The sequence below is a fragment of the Diadema antillarum genome, unplaced genomic scaffold (assembly GCF_040938485.1).
Source record: "Diadema antillarum isolate AM-2024a unplaced genomic scaffold, OU_Dant_1.0 seq00001207_RagTag, whole genome shotgun sequence".
NCBI classification, from domain to species: Eukaryota; Metazoa; Echinodermata; class Echinoidea; order Diadematoida; family Diadematidae; genus Diadema; species Diadema antillarum.
In genome coordinates this window covers 899,426-918,986 of record NW_027272000.1, presented here as the reverse complement: position 1 = coordinate 918,986, position 19,561 = coordinate 899,426, and the positions used below count along the sequence as shown (strand labels likewise).

Genomic DNA, 19,561 nt, shown 5'->3' with positions numbered 1-19,561 from the left:
CATCACTCCACCACTGGCTGCCTATTAACCATCCCATCAACTTTTTGGTTATTCTTCTTGGCAGATATTTCACCAGCTTACCCATAATGTGGATACCTTACAAAAGCTCACTATTACCTCTGCCAAGGTTATGTTTTTGCCGCCATTGGTTTGTTTGTTTGTCTGGTTGTCCATTTACCAAATAACTCAAAATGTTAGGAGCGGATTTGGATGATATTTTTTAGGATGATGGTTGATAACAACACAAGGAACAGATAATCACATTTTGGTAGTGATCGAGAACACGGTCTGGATCCAGGAATTTGTTGGATTTTTGAAAGGATTCTTTATAATTGGAAGGATTCTTTATCATTGGTAGGGTCCATCATGAACGCAAGATGGCACACTTGTTTTTGTGACTCTCAGAGCCATTGCACTGTAGACTAAAAGTACGGTGAAGGCCACTATGGCTGGTCGGCAGTGAGGGTCTGTTTTGATGGTCAAGGAATCTAGTAATACAGATGGTATGAATGTAGGACCATAACAAACATAGGGTGAAAATCACAATGTGGATGGAGATGAGCTGCTTGGCAGAGGTTTTGTGCTCTCTGCGTGCTTTTTATCAGTTCTCAATCATTTCTCAACAAGAAATGGCTGGAGTAATCAATGTGTTGGAGAAGTTTGATAAAGTCTTGGGGAGGAACTAGCGTAGCATTCAAAACATCAATTTTAGGATTACCTAATATACACAGGCAATGTAGACTGGGGGGAGGTGTTCAAGACATAACTGCGTGTATACTGGAGCAATGGTCGTGTGTGGGGTGGGTGGGGGGGGGGGGGGCGTCTTGAGTACCCCAAATGAAAAAGATGCCATCCTCATTAAGCCCTGTACTGCAACGGATCATTGAGTCAAAGCGATGACTCACGAACCCCTTGGAAGGGAGAGAGATGCCGATTCTGAGGAGACATGAAATTACAACACCCCTCCAGGAGCTTCCCCATCCCAATATTATTATGCCTGCAACACATTCCATCTACCCGATACTATATCATTCTGTTTGCTGTAAGTATGTCTGCCGCGTTGCTGATGCTGTCATACGATATCATGTCAAGTTAGCTATGTGATATGAAAATCAAAGGGAAACTATCTACATCTGCACCAGTAGTTTGAAAAAAACTAAGGATTCTGTCCTTACCAGCTTAAAGGTCAAGATAGTCATTTAGTGCCTAACAAATATAAATAGCAAAAATATACAGGCTATTTCCAATGACTCTTAAATATCTGCTGGTAATGTTCACAAAGTCATTAGGAATAATACTTCCGACTTGTAAAAATATGTGTACTTGTATATCCTCCCCCATAAAAAGAACAAAAAGAACCAATTATAAACAAACAAACAGGGAAATATAATACATCAATAGCATCTTGGCTTTTTACTGTCACGCAATGATATAAGGCACGAGACTGTAAGATTATAGCGCTGATATTGTTTGTGATGAGAGGGGGGTATGCACATGACTGCCAGAGCCTTTAATAGGTATGACTCATGGTGTATTGGTTTAGGGTAACATTGAGGCGGTACGAAGAAGCTTTAGGAGAATATCTAGAACTGACAGCTACTGCAAGATCTGTCAGGAATAGTGCAGCTTTAATAACAATGATGATCATTCTTTTATTGGTCCATGGCATTAGATTTAAAAACTGGTCCTGTAAAGCTTCTAAAAATGAGCTGACACCATGACTCATATTGCTGGAATCTTGAAGCATGGATTTTCTACAGTTCTGCAAAGCATGCAGGGAAAGAGACAGGGTGTGTTTTAAAAGTGCATGGAAGAAAAGAATTCATATATTCTTCTTTTCCTTTGTAAAGGGAACAATGTCAGTGTCAATCTTAAAGGAACTACAACATCTAAATCTTTGTTGTTGTAAAAAGTGAAGGGGGGTGGGGTGGTCAATGATAACTAATGCACAATTTTGATACAAGTTGAGAGGTACTGTAAAACAAGGAATGTTCCCATGTTCTTTAATTTCGCAAATTTTGGGAGAACCAGGTTTTGCGAAATTAGACTGCAAGCTAAAGATCTTGTCTACAATATTCGCATTGAATGATAGAGGCAACTCGCAAAAATTTCATGATGCGAATACGGCCGTCGGCTCCCATTCGGAAAAATATCATGTTTTACAGTATTTAGTCAATTCCTGTGACACTCAGTTCAGACATGCAGTTACATTTGGCAAAGCTTTTCTCAGAAAAAAAGAATCATCTTTCCTCTGTAGTCAGCACTTACAAAGAGATGTGCACGATGTGTGTGTGTGTGTGGTTGCCTTAAAGCCGATAAGACACTTATCAGTCTACCCAGTATGAGTCAACAATGGATTCGTCCTGCAAGTCTCATGAGCAAATAGAAATGACACAACCCCCCAGTTAATAACTGACAGATCACATTGATAGCGTCTAGACTCGTGCTACATAATTGGACAAGGCTGACCATGCAATTTTACATGGGTTGAAATAGACATTGGAGGATAATGGTTACTGTAGGACATATATGTATCTAAGAAGAGCAGAAATGAATGCATGGAGAACTGATATGCATCTTGTAAAATGTATCATTATGAACAAGTAGTGAATAAATGGTAGCCTGATAGATTGGCAATGCTCTCGATACTAATGATTTCATCTTCAAAATTTATCTAAACGATCAAGAACAGAATGGTATCTCTGCAGACCCAAGTTATCCCTTTAATGTTTCAATATTGTAATGCTCCAAAGGCAATTGATAAATTAACTCTTCCTCATGAAAAAAACAGCAGCTCTCATATCTACAATATGAAATGGTCATGAACTAGGTACAGTATAAAAACGAACAAATTCATAGAACTGTTAATCACGAATCTACACGGAACACCCCATATCACTAAAACAGCATTGCACAATTTTTTGTTCTTCTTTTTTTTTTTAGCACAGTTTGCCTCCCATATAATGGGCAGATCTAAAATCAATAATCACAACAATGAACTTTTGTCGCCGCTGTGCCTGTGTCTGTTTTGCATCTGATCGAGCGAGGGTGGACTCACGCCTGTTTGATCAAGCTGGCGAGTGGGGGAGCACGAAGGTCAACTCTGCAGAGAACGTCATTCTCCCGGCAGCCGTTATTGTGCAATTTGTGTGCATGTGAGGAGGAAATCTGTATTGAAGACTGTGCATTTTACTAGGCAGAGAGAGAGACTTGATTTTCTTGTCAATAATATCTGTGCGAATATCTTCTCACGCCATCAATACATGAATGGGGTGCAAACGTGAGCTAATGAGACTGCTGTGAAGCAAAAAAGCACGGAAGACTACCGATCGGTTCTAGAGGCATACACTGTACCTGTCTTTGCCACATTCGTAATGAAATGCAGTGCCATGGGTGTGTAGTTTCATATGTGGTGCTCATAGGAGTGCTTCCATATTCACATGTGGTACACCCCTCAGAACTCATTATCTAATTTACCTCCCTAATAGGAATCATTTAACCACGTATCACATACTGTTATGCCAGAACACGTGAGTACGACAGTCATACTGAATGTACCAGTAAGCAGTTCTTCTAGTCATAGCATATCATTTGACTGTATCTCACATGGATGATGCAAAATGTCACATAAATTCACTGAATTATGCCCACTTCATAACCTTTCAATTTTCCTTTCCTCTATCAAAAGTGATCAAGAAAAAAGAGCTATCGTTCAATTTACAACAAATAGCTAATTGAATTTGATAATTAGGGATACATCAGTGATGGATGTTATAATTCCTCCCCCACTCCTTTCTTAATAATGTTATGTCATGATTATGAGTGCACTCCTACTATAAAATTTATCTGAGAGCATTCAAACACACTTTGATACCATGCAAAGCAATATTAGTAGGCTAATTCACTATCTCCATGCTCTTGCAAGTATTTCAGACAATTTGCTATCACATTCCATCAACATTCACATGTTATGCCTACTATCCCAAACCTCCTCATTGCACATCCAGGGAATTTTCGCATTAAACAACAACTTTTTTCTCCCTTTTCTTAAACTCCAAAAATGAATGGAAGATGCCTGTTTCCATGCAAGATAGTGTAACGAGGATCTCAGGAAAGTTTCTTATCTCTCTATTACAATCAAATATATACAAAGAGGCCGTTTCCTTCCTAATTCACTGCCCATGTTCGAAAACCATGAATATCACCAGTCAGCCATGTGTCAGTGAATATGGGCATTTGGAAGCATAAGCCCATGGGTAACGGTCGACTCCAATATAGATTCTTCACCTGTGTATATGTACTTATATAGAAATCAGTGATAAAGCTGTACACATTCCTTTTAAAAGGGCTGTACAGTACTGGTTGAGGTGGGGATTCATGTTTTTTACATTCCTAAGTGAGATAATGAGAAACCTAAATGAAAGAAAGATATTATTCAGAGGGGTGAAGGCTCAGGTTTGAGTTTCTTCAGTTTGTCTCCCTCTACAAACTGACATGTTTGTTCATTTACAGATCAGCAGTTGCGACCTCAACAAATTTTCATTTGTAGAGGGAGACAAACTGAAGAAACTCAAACCTGAATGAGAAACCTCTTATGAAATATGAAAGAGCATGTAATTTTAAGAAGGATTCAACTTTTATTTGATGAGAATTGGTTTTCAAATGGCTGAGATATCCAAAAAAATGATAATAATAAAAGACTACAGGCAACGCCTTTTATTAGGATCTCTTTTTTCACGTTGTTTTTGGATATCTCAGCCATTTCAAAACCAATTTTCATCAAATAAACTTTTGATACCCCTTAGAATTGCATGCTCGTTGACATCTCACCTCGACCAGAACTGTACACACTCTTTAATACAGGGATTCTCGAGTATATCTGAACCAGGCAATCCTTCCCATTCCATGGGGTCCCCGCGCTGGTGGGTCTTTTCAAAATGTCTGGGGAAGAGTTTCAACGTTTTAAATAGCACACCCACCTTGTTGGCATCAGGCTCCTTCCACTATTTTCCGGCCATCATCAAAAGAGCAGTGCAGCTGTCCCTGCCGTTGAGAAGATGTCACCGTCCACGAGGGGTCGGGAATCGCTCTCGGGTTCCGCCTCTGGCTCCGGTTGCGGGGCGGGCTTGGGTGGCTCCTTGGGCTCCTCCGGACGGCCACGCCCCAGCAGCAGGTCAGTGGCTGACAACGTGGATGCTGCATAGTTGTGAAAACCTGTACAAAGACATAAATGATATATAAATATATAGTGGAGTGTCTCCGATTGAGGTGACTCCTCCCCTTCTCCCATAGATGACATCTTTGTCATCTTGTTACCGTTATTGAGTGCTGTTATTCACCAGTCGTAAACTGGGAGTGACAATGAAATAAGAAAATTAAACAGTGTCCTTGACACGACCACATTGGACAGGAAAAGCAAGTATACAGAATCTTTAAGAGATGTGCCTTGCAGGATCCACCCCAGGTTTTAGTCCCACACAAATAATGTTTGTCTCATGACAAAATAGGGTGACCATCTTGAATGACATCTGAAGCACACTCCAGTAATATCTGACACATCATATGAAACAAAACAAAAAAATAAGATACAATTTAATAGAAATAAAAAAAAAAAAAATGTGGTGTGTGTACCTCCTGATTTGACGGCCGTGTTATTTTTCAGGCCAGAAGTGCTGTCCTCGTCATCGCTCTCATCGGAGATGGTGCCATTGTTGAGTCCGTTGTTCATGGTCGGCGATGTCCTCTTAGCCTCCTCTTCCTTGGCCTCATCCTTGGTTTGGTTTTCATTGTAGTCCTTGATGAAGGCCTCCTCTGACAGGTACTCAAACACGTCCTCCTCCTTGGAATCAAATTTGACTTGCTGCAGGCGACAAGAGGAAAAATGCAACGAGAAATAGGCATTTAGAATCTTTAAAAGGTGTCAACACTTGACGAAGACAATAGGTAAAAGGGTAATGAAAATGATGATGATAAAAATAATGATACTGATAATAATCAATCAATCAGACAGAGACAATGCAGAGTATGAAAATGGTCATGAAAATAATGATGATGATGAGATTGATAATAATAATCATCAGCATACTGATAATAATAAAACAGTAACAACAATATCAATTATCATCAATCATGCATAACACCTACTGAGCACCTGTTACATTATTTACAGAAATATCAGAACAGATTGTTCACAGAAAGCTAACACCAAATTTATAAGATCATTTCAACAAAGCATGGGTGAAAGCAACAAAGCCAATCAACTACAAAAAGAATACTTTATTATAAAGTACCAGTACTGTACAAAAAAAAATACAAACACAATAAAGACATACAATATAAATAGCAATTTACAAGGCTTCAACAGTTTAGGCCTATCAAACTGTGCCGAGACTGATTCTGACGAACAGGGATTTTCATGGGACAGACTAGCATAGAAGTGTCATGTGTATGAGACAATTCTTTGCTACAGTGCATGGTCACAACAGAAAGTCTTGGCGAGCGGCCCTGCCTGGAGTTAGCTGACGATGAGAGCATGATGCAGATCAACATCAAATGATGCTCAACATGAATTACATACAGTCTCATAAACTTTACTATTAATATTGGATGCACTGAATTCAGGCTGAAGCATAGTTTATGGGAGCTCAAAAAGCAACACAAACATGACTGACAATTTTATGAATATTGAAAATAAGAATGCACTGCTAATATGAGACTAAGAGGTATTATAAGAATTTGATACTTGTGCAGAATATAAAAACTTCATGATATTTTGATTGCAAGTGTCATGCACAGTATGACTTTTAATGGAAAACAAAAATTAGCACTGACAAATGCAATTTATGGTTACATCTATACACTCTTTATATGTTTAATTTGCATAATTTATCTTTTGCTTTCCCCTTTAGCTCTAATCAAGCATGTAGATCAATAAATCAATCCCTTTCTCTCTTTTTTCATTTAAAAGGTTACTGCAAAGTTCATTGACCCATGTGAGTCCAGTGACCATATGGCCCTAACCATGTGACAGAGAGACACACACACACACAAGGAGCAATGCTGAACTCATTATACACACAAAGGGATACCACTTGTACGAACTTCCATTTAGGCATGCCCTTCACTGCAAAAACCTTTCATATGACATGTAGAAGAGTGATATAAATTTATATGCAGACACCATATGTCACCACACAACTTTTCTATTGAAGTTTTAGTTCCTGGTGCTTGGCATAAAACCATGTGTGCACACGTCATATGACTTCAATACCCATGTCCCTCTTAACCCTGCTCTTCTCTTTTCTTTATCGCTCTTGAGCTTTGAACCTGTTAATTGTGTAAAACAAACCACAGCATTCGCTTTGTGTTTATCTGATTCCTTGCAACTACATTTGTAATCACCATAAAACACAATTTTGCCAACACATTTCTGAGGCTTTCCATTGTGAGCAATGGTAAACTGCTACCTTTATGATTACCCGTCTAAATCTAAAGTAAACATTCTGTTTAGCAGCAACTATGCTGAATATGAATGATGCATTACCACACTAGCATTACTTACTCAATGCATTTAATTCACTTTATACATTTATTTAGCAATAAAATCATTCAGAAATACAGTACATAAAATGTTTACAAGGTGAAATAGGTACAATTCATTGAAAGCTGGATGCTTTTTGAAATAGAAAGTATCCTTGAAGGTCACTGAATAGAAATCAAACCATAAATGTATTAAAATCATAATGCAACTAAGTTTGTATGTTTGCATTCATCTCTCAGATTTATATATCTCTGCTGAATATATGTTGCAGGAATACAACTATTATTTCTCCTTGAATATTTCATCCTTGAAGAATATAACAGTCAAGGAGATATATCTTTTTGTTTAAAAGATACATAGACGTACTAGGCTGACATAAAATTTTATAAAAAAGAACAGTTTCGGAAGTACTATAGGCATCAGGTCACAAGGGAAATATGATAAATCTTATTTGAAATGGTCAGAAAAATGCTAATTTTGCTGTCACACCCCAATCTGTGAGACTCCAGGGCAGAATTGAGAGAATATCATGATAATTTGCTAATGCAAAACCCTACAAAGGCTGGAGAGCGATATGAACACCCACACTGACTGGTGGGCCGGACTTGATTTGTGACTGATCCAAACTGGAGGTATGCAATGTGAAATGATGTCGTTCGATGTCCCCTTTCATTTTTATACACATACATTGTACATGCTCCGAAAGAAAAGCAAAGTTTGGAGTTTTCTCATCATCCATGGGGGTTTCCCACAACTAAACTGTATAGTTACTCAACAATGGTAAGCATTCTACCCCTCCTACCCCCCCCCCCCCCAAAAAAAAAAGAGAGAAAAAAAATAAGACTGAGCAAATAACAAGACCTTATAAGCACCTTATGGGTGGAGGCATACAATTGTAAAAAGGAAGAAACTGAGTTTATACATGCATACGTGGCAAGCGAAGCTTCTACATGTACTTCCTTTGTATCAGCTCATATCAAGTCAATTTGCATCCTTCATAGTCTTCCCATAGTCAATGAATGGGTTTAAATTAATTCATATTTCCTATTAGGTCGGATAAATTTCTGTGTGGTAGCTACAATGTACACATCTCTTAGAATCAGCTTCATCATCCCCATGAGAATAGTATGATGATGATGATGACACTGCGCTAATGTAATGATGTTGATGATCAAAAAGATTAAAAGTATGGATGATGATGATGACGATAACAATGATCCTATAATACCGGCAATGATAATAATAAATGGTAATATGTCTACACGTAGTTAAATCATTACTCATAACTATACTCATAACTATAACACAGCCCAGTCGCTGTACTTCGCACGGCGTCTGGTCGGGCTACATTACTCATTGCCACAAATAATCATACAATATGTGCCTCTTTGTCTGAAAAAGAGGGGGTCTACATTACTCTCTACATGATCCTGTGATACCATATTCTCATTCAGTGTCTGCCAAATCGAAACAGTGCTTGATGAAAGGATCTGATACAATGCCTCATTTACACAGTATGATGCAAATGTACAATGAGTTCAAATCTAACAACGGGACACAGCAAAGATTGGACGGGGGGGGGGGGGGGGGGGGGGGGGTGGGGGGACCTGACATGTGAGTAAGAATGGGAAAATACCCCAATACCCCCGCATTTCTTCCTCTTTGTGACGTTGTGAATATCTATATGGATCATGGAAGTGGGAACTGTAAGGGCACAAAAGTTGGACTGCTACAAACACAGTATTCTGTACAGGAAGTGACATGGTTGGAATTTCATAGACATATCTGTTCTATTTGCATTTATACTTCTTTAAGCATAAATGTACACCGTGTACAGGTACACATGTGCATTCAGCGGAAATCATTCTGACGTCTAAACAAAAAATATTCAAGGAAAAAAGTTTGCGGGGAGGTGTAGGAACAATGCAAAGTTTATGATGTCAGCAATCAACAGTAGCAAGGTACTTCCCCACCACAAACTTGATGCATGCTTGCTGCTGCAATCCGTACACAACCAAACTTTCTAACTTGAATGGAAAATTTCCAACACCATTTCAACCAATGCACAGGTTTTTTGTTTTTTTTTTCAAAAACGACAAAAAGCTCTGGTGAACTTTGCTAGCTACCCTATGGATCTGCACGGATAGTGTTACCTAATTACCGTCTATAACGCTGTTGGGTGAATGCCACTTGACAAGTATATGAGGCCATCTTCATTTGAAGATGATCGAAAGTCTGTAAGTAGCTCCGTGTGGGAACCAGAATCTAAACATACAAACTGTGTTGACTCTCTTTGTCTGTCTGTCTGTCTGTCTGTCTCTCTCTCTCTCTCCACATCTTTTGTACACATTGGATTTACCCATTAATTGGTACATTTGTCTGCAATAAATGCTAATATCTACTGTCCAGGCTCTGTCATTTGTCTTTTTTTAATGTGTATTTCTCAATGCTGTAATCCCACAATAACAATTTCTGAATGACCTAGGATGACTTGGTATTTGAAAACATTCAATACCGCCAATTTACAGTTAAACACAATATTTTCTCAGCATGAATTTCATAAATTGGAGCCGACGGCCAGTTTTGTGGCATGAAATTTCACGAGTTGCCTCTAACATTCAATGCATATAGTGTAGACAAGAACTTTTGTGTGCATTTTAAATCCGAAAAATTAAAATGCATGTGAACATTCCTCGTTTTACAGTGTAGTGCTGTGTCTCCAATTTCAGGAAGTGTGTAGAACAACTACCCACTTACGTGTCTCTGAATCTCTCTTAAGATAACTTTCAGTCACTTAAGTGAAATATTGATGACGTCCATTAAATGTCATACACCTGTATATTTGACAATGAGTCAAAATGTACCAGCTTTGTGAGTCATCTTTTTCAAACTGTGATATTAAAATTTGTTTAGATATCGAAAACAGTACTTGTTCTAAATACGGGATGCTGCATTTAAGTGACATATACAGATCAAAATCTTACAAGATATGTTTAAATATCCATCTGGTCACGCCATTTGAAGTGAGTTGCTCAATTACCTGTACATACTAATATACATGTGTAAATAGCTTCAGCCAGTCTTGAAATTTTGCTAAAAATACAGAATGTTAATTTCCTGCATGGCAGTTTGTTTTTGAATGACAGTAATGAAAAGACGTATGGAAAGTGGATGAAATACCCGTAATTCAACGAACAATAAGAAAGCTGTGATCCCTTGAGTGTGCACAAGGCCTCCCTTGAAGACACTCTAACATGTCTCAGTTTTTGACACTGGCTTCACTTTATTACAATTAAAAAATTTCCTTGGAATTTCTGAACTTGTCATTGCACCAAATTGAATTTGATGATTTCTTACTGATTCTGCTCCCAACTAACAGATATACCAGTTCTGTAATCATTTTCAGGATTGCAGAAAAAACAAATGGTGATTTGAGCAACTAGAAAATGTCAGAGTCATACGACCCATTTCAAATGGCCGACTTAGGATGCTCCTGAGACGCCATACCAGATGATTCACCACCGTTCCTTCAGCCACATTAAAGCTTCTTACTTACTTGTCAGATTTCACTCAATTCTAAAATTGATCTGCCGCCTTTGCCTTTGTGAGTATAATTGCGTGTCTACAAAAAAATATCTTTCTCACCCAGGGCAAAATCTCCCTTCGTCAGTCAAATGGAAGAGACGCTCCTACTTTTTTTGCCATAGTGGGTATCTGGAGGAGGTTGTCGAGGCCCAGAGTGGATACTAAGGCATAGCTCTGAAGATTAATTCACTTCCTGTTCTCACTGGATGGTGACTAGACGCTCGTTGCACAACCAACTACATTTGTAACTCTACAGCACAAAATTCTCGATGACTACTTTTGGAAGCAGGCTCTGTCAACTTTCAGTGCTTTCAATTTCACTTCAATCTAATTTCACATTAAAAAAAACCAAGCAAGTACAACAATGGGATACAGAATAGATGTGTAAGGTAACACTTTGGGAAGCAGACTGCTTCTCTATCAAGGAGTACTCTTTCTGTACACAATAGAATTACAATTGACATTATATATGATAGGGAAGCTGAAACAGTAGTGGAGATCTGTGTTGAAAGGCTATCCTTAAAGTGTAGTTTGTTTCTTTTTAATAAAATTGAAATTTAAGTGATATGAAATTGTATCTTCACTTGTAGAGCTTTTTTTTGTGTGTGCATACATGTACATGTATCTATAAAAGGAGGCTAGAATCGTGTGCGTTTCTGATCTTATTTGACTTTTCAAATCATCTCTTCTTGGTCAATCCTGGTTGGGAGGTGTTTCCTATTAAATCGTGTGAGACTTGATTTTGGGTGCACATTTGGACATTTTTCATCAAGCCAAATATATCACATGTTCATTGTAAGCTCTATAGAAAGGGTATTTGCATGTGCCTATATGGAGGATGCCAACCTTTTAAACAATACTGCAATATTCCAAGGGCTGGTGCATTTGAAGGGAAAATGTACTGTTTTCTTAATTTTTCTGCAATGGATGTATAGTATATGGTGTACCATTTGTTTTCTTTTGTTTTGTTTTTTGTTTTTGTTTTTGTTTTTGTTTTGTTTTTGTTTTTTTTTGGGGGGGAACACATTATTTTCCATGAAACCTGCGCACAGTATTTTTGGCAAAAAGTGGTACAAAATACAACAAACAGAATATGGTATTGTTTTTATCATAAATTCTCAATGCATATATGCATTCCCATTACATATGAGTTGCCAATATATGAACTGATATGCCACAAAGTTTTCGCTGCACATAACACAGGAAATGTTGTTTACAGTTTTCACACTTGGCGAGGGGACAATTTCAGCATCTGAAATGCCGGAAACACTTAGAGATGATTGGAAATGCGCTCCACAAAACACTATGCACATAAATAAACACACACGAGAAATATTCTTGCTGCATGCCCGAAAATGGACTGAGACCGAGACTTGGAGCTATGCGGGGGACATTGCTAGTCGGGTAGTTTCTGGGCCAAGCCTCAGGGGATCGGAGGACCAGGACCCAGTCATGTGCAAATGTCTGACAAAGCCATGCCATTGTCATTCACTCCCAGGAAATCACTGCCGTTTGAAGATTTGTACCGGTGTTTCCTGGACCCACGCACACATGCTCCGACAGTCCCAATAGAAGACTTGTCAAAGGGAATCCAATGACTCCCCAATGGGCTTGTTCTGTTCAGCCAATTAATTTTCGCCACTTCCTCCTATTAAAGGGGGGTTAACTCTCTCTAGTAAAAATGAGCACAGAAAGGGGGCAGTCACTGTTTATTCATGCACTTGCATGTAAAACTTATGACACTCTAACTCATTACTGATCTTGAAAGTCACGAGTCGCATGTTAATATTTATTTGTTTGGTGATTTGATAAGGAGTCCATAACTATCTACGAACAATTGTAGTCTTTCTTTGTTCACTGGTTGTAATTCGAGGGGGGAATTTGTGAGGAAGAACAGGAAGTGTGTAGGAGCTCTACTAAAACTGGATTCTAACACAAAATTCCTCATGTAGTCATTGAGTCAGTGATCATACAGACCTTTTAATAGAACAGTGCTTAATTTTCAAGCAACAAATAAAACATTTTGTGCGCATGAAAAACCTGGAATGTTTTGCATAGTAAATAATGCAAATGAAATTTCAATTATACATAACTGAGGTATCTAACATAACTTTTTTTTCCATGACACATGATGACAGAATTTTTTTTTTTTTTTTTTTTTTGGGGGGGGGGGGGGGGTTTCAACTCTGAACCGGCTTTTATACTGAAATCGGTTTCATTTTTCATGTGCACATTTTTCAATGACCAAATTCTGTGTCAAGATAATTCACAAGTTTGACACAGAATGTGCAACATGCTGTATTAAACCTCCTTCTCCACTCAGACTGTGTTTCCTTTATTTTAAATCACCAAATTCTGTCTCAAGAGGATTGAAAAATTTGACACTGCAGACTTGGCCATGCTTTTTACACTTTTCGTCGTGATGTCAATCGTTGTCGTAATTTCCTTAACACCTTGGCTGTACAGGAAGTTGTTGAACAGTATTGTATCCTCTCCTGAAACCACACACTGATTGTCTGGCTGCTGTATACAGTATAACAAGGATGAAGTGAAATCAGATGAAGTGTCACTTTGCAAAGTGTTGAAATGGAACCTCTGTGTACAAAGTGGGTCATATGTCACACTGTTGATACAAATATTGTAAAAACAGATGAATGCAAAGGTTGTTGCACAAATGTTGCTTCCTTTTTAAAGAAAAGTGCATCTTTCAACTCCCCTCATCGCTGGTTTTCCACGTTGTCATCTATCATCTTCATTCTCACCTTGAATCTACATCACACACTGCTATCATACCAAGGAGGTACTAGCATACTGTGCATTGTACACACTCTCTTCCCAGAGGAATGCAAGAAGGTAATTTATATAAAAAGACCCTTCACTCTGTGCCCCATACACTGTGCATGTTCACCACGCCTGCAGGTGTATTGGAACTTAGCAAACAGGTGCAGACCCTGAACCAAGGGGACAGTTCATACAGGGTACTTTGTATTTCAGGGGCCAACATCAGGCTACCTATAAAATCACTGTTACACTGTACTACGTACCGTATTTCAAAGGCATAGTGGAGTACCAATTTTTACCAGATATTACATACTACATTGTTGTATAAGTGCCAGTCTGTAATTATTACATTTATGCTCTTACAGAAATACACAAATGATTCACCTTTACTACTTCCAGTTATGAAATAATATTACTTTATTACCAATCCAGAAACAAAATATGTTGATTGGTGTAACGCTACCAGGTTATTTGACAAGTGGCAACCCCCCCCCCCCCACCTCCAGCAAACAAAATGACACCTGCCTCCATGCCACTTGCTAAAAAAAAAAAATAAAAAAAAAATTGTAACTTGAGCTCTACACTGTAAACTGATATGAAAACAGCTTACCACTGTATTGTGTTGGTCTTTATTACTCTACTGCCAAAATAACACAAGACTAAAATTCCATCCATACCCTTTAAATTCACGAATGAAAACCTACCAATACAAGCAGTGTGATTATACTGCATTTGCGCACAATTTATTTGACAAAAAAAAAAAAAAATTCTGAAAGTATCCAGGCTGAAAGAATTACTATGAAAACAACAGCGCAAAAAGTCTTTTCATAATGTGCACAAACATCGGCGTTCAGATTTCTTCACACTTTACCACGATAAACAGATGCAGAACCCCTTTTTTTCTTTTTTTTTTTAGAATGTGTATGCAGACGAATGCAGTTGAATACTCCATCATGCTCACTCAACTGGTATTATATGTGACAGATTTTCTCTCCCATTGCCTGTGTATTCATGATTCCTTACCACTTGCCTGATACAATGACCGAGAGAGAAATCTCTCACGCGGCGTTACATAAAAGAAAGCCACATGGATGGAAACAGACGAAAAACGTTTGAACCCCTTTCACGCTCAGAGAAACCTTTTCTTTCTCCAGATTTTGGAGGTTTGCTGTCTTCCAATCATGTAGCCAGCAGTCCAAAGAAGTATTACTGCTCCTTGTACCTCACAGCAAGAGCGATGAAACTCAAGGTTAAGTGTGAGCGGAGAGAAAGAACAAAACTTGTGAGTTCTTGGGGCACAGAGGATTACTGCGATTTTGTTCTTTCTCGAGCAGAATCGTTCTTTTGAAACTCAGTTGGGAGACCTTACAGCAAACCTCTTTGTTATTATTTCACTTGCTTGTTATGGAAGAAATGCACATCCCCTCCTCCCCCCACCCCCCCCCCCAAAAAAAAAAAAACACACAAAAAAACACCAGGCTTATATTGAGGAAGACTTGAAAACTAAAGGTATACCATACTGAATAGTTTGCAGGTCTGGGTACATACAGTACATGTATTTTCACTCAAGTCTATTGTATAATTCCAATGTCCTTTTTTTCACACTAACCTAATCCATTTGTATTTAGGGCCTACTATATGAATGTACATAACTTTTGAAAAATCCCTTAGTACTGTTGAAAATCCCAGATGCACTTCAAGTACATATCTGATCAAAACTGATGATACGGTGCTGTTTGTAGATACTCAAAAGTGGGTAGTGGATTTGAGAAAGAAATAAAGTGAACTTTGATGTGACAGCCCCTGTATACTCCAATATGCTACCATGTTGTTGCTGATGATGAAGATGATGGCTTCTTGTATGATATAGAGCGGGTATCTGCTTTTGAGGAGCATTCATGGCGCTTGATCTCGAATATGTCTCAACTTTAACTTCACTGTTGCTCTGTATGGTATGGTTTCAAGATTTCTAACCTGTCATACTGAAGGCTGTAAAATGTACCTCCCCCTCAAAACAAAACAAATCAAGACATTTTTACAAACCAGACCAGCATATAAAGACCATTTTTTTCACTCTAGATAAACTCTATTTCGCAGGAGCAAGACTTTTCAGAAGTTTCAACAATGGAAAGCAGTTTTCTATTCAACTGAATGGCCTACAGGGCTATTTCAAAGGGCACAGTGATACAAAAATAGTAAAGAAAATGCTATACTTATCTATGTTATGAATTGTCATATCACAGACCTAGAAAAAATAATGCCTCCTGCACCCTTCGGGCAGAGGCATGAAAAGAGGATATGGCTTCACTGTTTGTTAATTAAGTCTTCAAATATTTTGACTTCATCCACCCTATCAGGTCACCCAGACAACACTCAGATAACATACTGCATTAATATTGCAGACATCAGCATTTGGTGAAATGCTGTAAATCGTAATGATTTGATTTCCTCAAATGATCATATCTCAGGCACATCTCTTCCTGTTCATAGAGACAAAGGGTTGACATTGAACATGCTAACAGAACAAACTGCATGGAACACCCAATTATAAAACAAAACAACCAAAGCACTATCACTTGACGTACAACTGTATGTTACTACCAGGTGCACCCAACATTGTTGCATGATGACAAATATGATCATAAACTAATCATTCTCAGACCGACCCTCTTGAATTCTCTTGCAAAGTACAAGGTTGAGGCGTACGTGCTTGGCATCTTGACATAATATCCTTCAGACACAATCGGAAGAGCATGGTGAATGCCTGAATAACCACATTAAAGGACATGTTCACCTTCATAGACATTTGAGTTTAGTGAATGCAGCAGTATTAGTAGAACACATCAGTAAGAGTTTGAGGAAAATCGGACAATCCGTTAAAAAGTTATGAATTTTTAAAGTTTCTGCTTACTCAAGGCTGGATGAGAAGACTACTATAGCTTGTGATGTCACATGAGTACAACCATACAAAGAAAGATTAAAGAAAATTCAACATATTTTCACTTTTCTCGCACAACAAAAGCACACTTGACTTCTCTCTTTCAGAAGGCAGGGGGTATGATATTACCCATAATATATGTCAGTAACAAGTCGAAGAAATGTGCACTCTTTTCAAAAAGTAAAGTTTTGTGAAATTCTCTTTTTATTTTCTTTATGTCGTTGTACGCATATGACATCATACACTGTAGTAGTCTTCTCATCCAGCAGTGACTGTGCAGATACTTAAAATATTTGTAACTTTTGAACGGATTGTCCGATCTGTCCCAAACTTTCACTAATGTGTTCCTCTAATATTGCTGCATTCACTCAACCCACATGTCTATGAAGGTGAACTTGTCCTTTAAGACCAGTACAAGCTTCCATGAATTGAGTTAACATTTTGCCAGGCGAAGCACAGGTATGTCAAGACAGAAAAGTATTTTCATGACTGGTGTACTGCACGATTGCACATCTGTATATTACACAAGACAGGTACATAAACTGTGATGTCACAATGAAATATCAAAGCGTATTTGTTTTTGTTTTGGGCTTCTTGTAGCGGAACATTGGCATGCGCCTCCCTTTGTATTATGATTAATCCAAACAACAGAGAATTTGGGTAATAGTGTCCCTATATATGCGTGGCAGTTCGGGGATGCAACTCTGAACCTGGTTTACAGCACACAACTCTGGAATGTTAAGAATGGAAAGTCTCCCACTATTTTTTGGTGGCTCAATTGATTGAACACTGCTTGTGCGACTGCCGTATCACAATAGAAAAGCACCAGCCCATGCAGGGCCACCATTCTGGGAAAGGGTGGAGGGATTTGGGTTTTAAATAGAGAATGGAGGACTCCATTTACTGCCTTCGATCATACTGTGCGAATTGTACATGTGGGTAATATGTATGTACATGTATGTACAGTAGTGAGGAATATAATTCTTTTCTCTTCAAACTGCAGCCTGGGAATGAAGTCTAATCTCCTTTAAATGTGGATAGGTGTCAACGTTCCCACAGTACATGATAACACCAGACTACAGAGAGACAATATTCACCATGCAGACCAGGTGATTAGTGAGGACTAATTAGTAACTAAGGAAATACAATGTACATGACACATACAACAAGGAATGCTCAACAGGGATGATGGTGCATGTGTAGGTGGATATTTTATACAATGTTTTCCACTAGACAAAAGTATCATGTACATAAACCACATGATCTATGCACTAATACTTGAAGTTGGGCAGTTTGAGTTTTAGATGGCTTAAAAGTCATCTTTTTCAAATTATGTTCAGGACATTACTCATCACCAAGAGACAATTTAAAACAAAAAAGGTGTAAAATGAGCCCCTTGTGAGGGCAAATCCATAAAGTATATATTAAAGAAACCACATTTTTTAAAAGGTTGTAATGAATATCTTTATTATCATTCTATCATTTAAATCTATCTATCTATTACCATTGACTATTAAATAGTCGGAATGAAACCAATATTATTTGTTGTACAGCAAGATATTTGACATGAAATTTTTGCAAACTGGAGCCGATGGCCTTTTTGGCGGCATGAGATTTTTGTGAATTTTCACTGGCATTCCATGTGTTTAGTGTGCATTGTAGACAAGGACTTTTGTGTGTATTTCTGATCAATACCTTTTATAATATTAAAGTACACATTCCCTTGACTAGTTACTGACATATAGGCCTATCATGTTAAAGGTAATGTCATTCCCCCTGCTTTCTGAAAGAGGTTAGTCAAGTGCTCTTTTCATTATGCTGGAAAAGTGAAATAATGTTGTCTTTATATTACTCTTCATCATATGTGACATCACAAACTGTACTTAAGTCTTCTCATGCAGGGATGGCAGCACCAAGATTTTAAAAATTCAGAACTTTTGAATGGATTGTCAGATTTCCCTCAAACTTTCACTGATGTGTTTTAAATATTGTTGCATTCACTCAATCCAGTATTTGGATTTCATTCCCCTTGAATGCTTTATAAAGAGGCATTTAAAAACCCCTTCACATGAGCTCTTCATTAATACTATTGTTTCAGTTGGGTGTTTGCAAGCACCTCTAAATGGTCAAATCTGTAACTATTGTACATTGCCAATCATAATAAGACCCTCCCCCCCCCCCCCTCCCCCCCACTGAGAAAATCTTGCATTTATTGCAAAAACTTTGCAAATAGTGACACAGCCCCACTGGTCTTGACCTTTCAAATACAGCATAGGGTAAAATCAACAAACCATTTGAGGACAATTATTATATTAAAAGAATAAAATATTGGCATTGACCACTCAGCTCACAAATCCCTCCCCCCCCCCCACACACACACACACACACAGAGGAATGTGGTAGCAAAGAAAAAATACTGTGCTTCCAAATATAAAGGACATGGTCAGGTTAACCTTTTGAAAGAGAAAAAAAACAAACCGGTATCATACGTCAGAGTGCAGCTTTCAGAATACAAAGTTACAACACAATGGGGAGAGTACAGTGTATGCCACAGTTTCAGTCAAAGGTCTCTCCCTTTTTTTTTCTTTCCTTTTTTTTTAGTGCATACGTCATAAGAGAACTTTGATGCTCCCCCACAAACTAACTAGACAAAGCGCTGCATATTATGACCTGTAGACAGTGTACATGTGAATTGGCAAAAATGAACAGGTACTGTA

The 19,561-nt window shown here is 38.2% G+C and overlaps 1 protein-coding gene across 1 annotated transcript in view; it reads right to left on the bottom strand.

The window, feature by feature from the left end:
- Positions 1 to 19,561, bottom strand: part of LOC139744758 (uncharacterized) — a 44,736-nt gene that overhangs the window by 15,218 nt on the left and 9,957 nt on the right. Inside the window, exons 2-3 of the mRNA XM_071655179.1 lie at positions 5,632 to 5,860; positions 4,980 to 5,214 (exon numbers count right to left, since the gene is read on the bottom strand). Of these exons, the coding sequence (XP_071511280.1) occupies positions 5,021 to 5,214; positions 5,632 to 5,860 (423 nt within the window). The 3' untranslated portion in view covers positions 4,980 to 5,020. The remainder of the gene's footprint in view (positions 1 to 4,979; positions 5,215 to 5,631; positions 5,861 to 19,561) is intronic.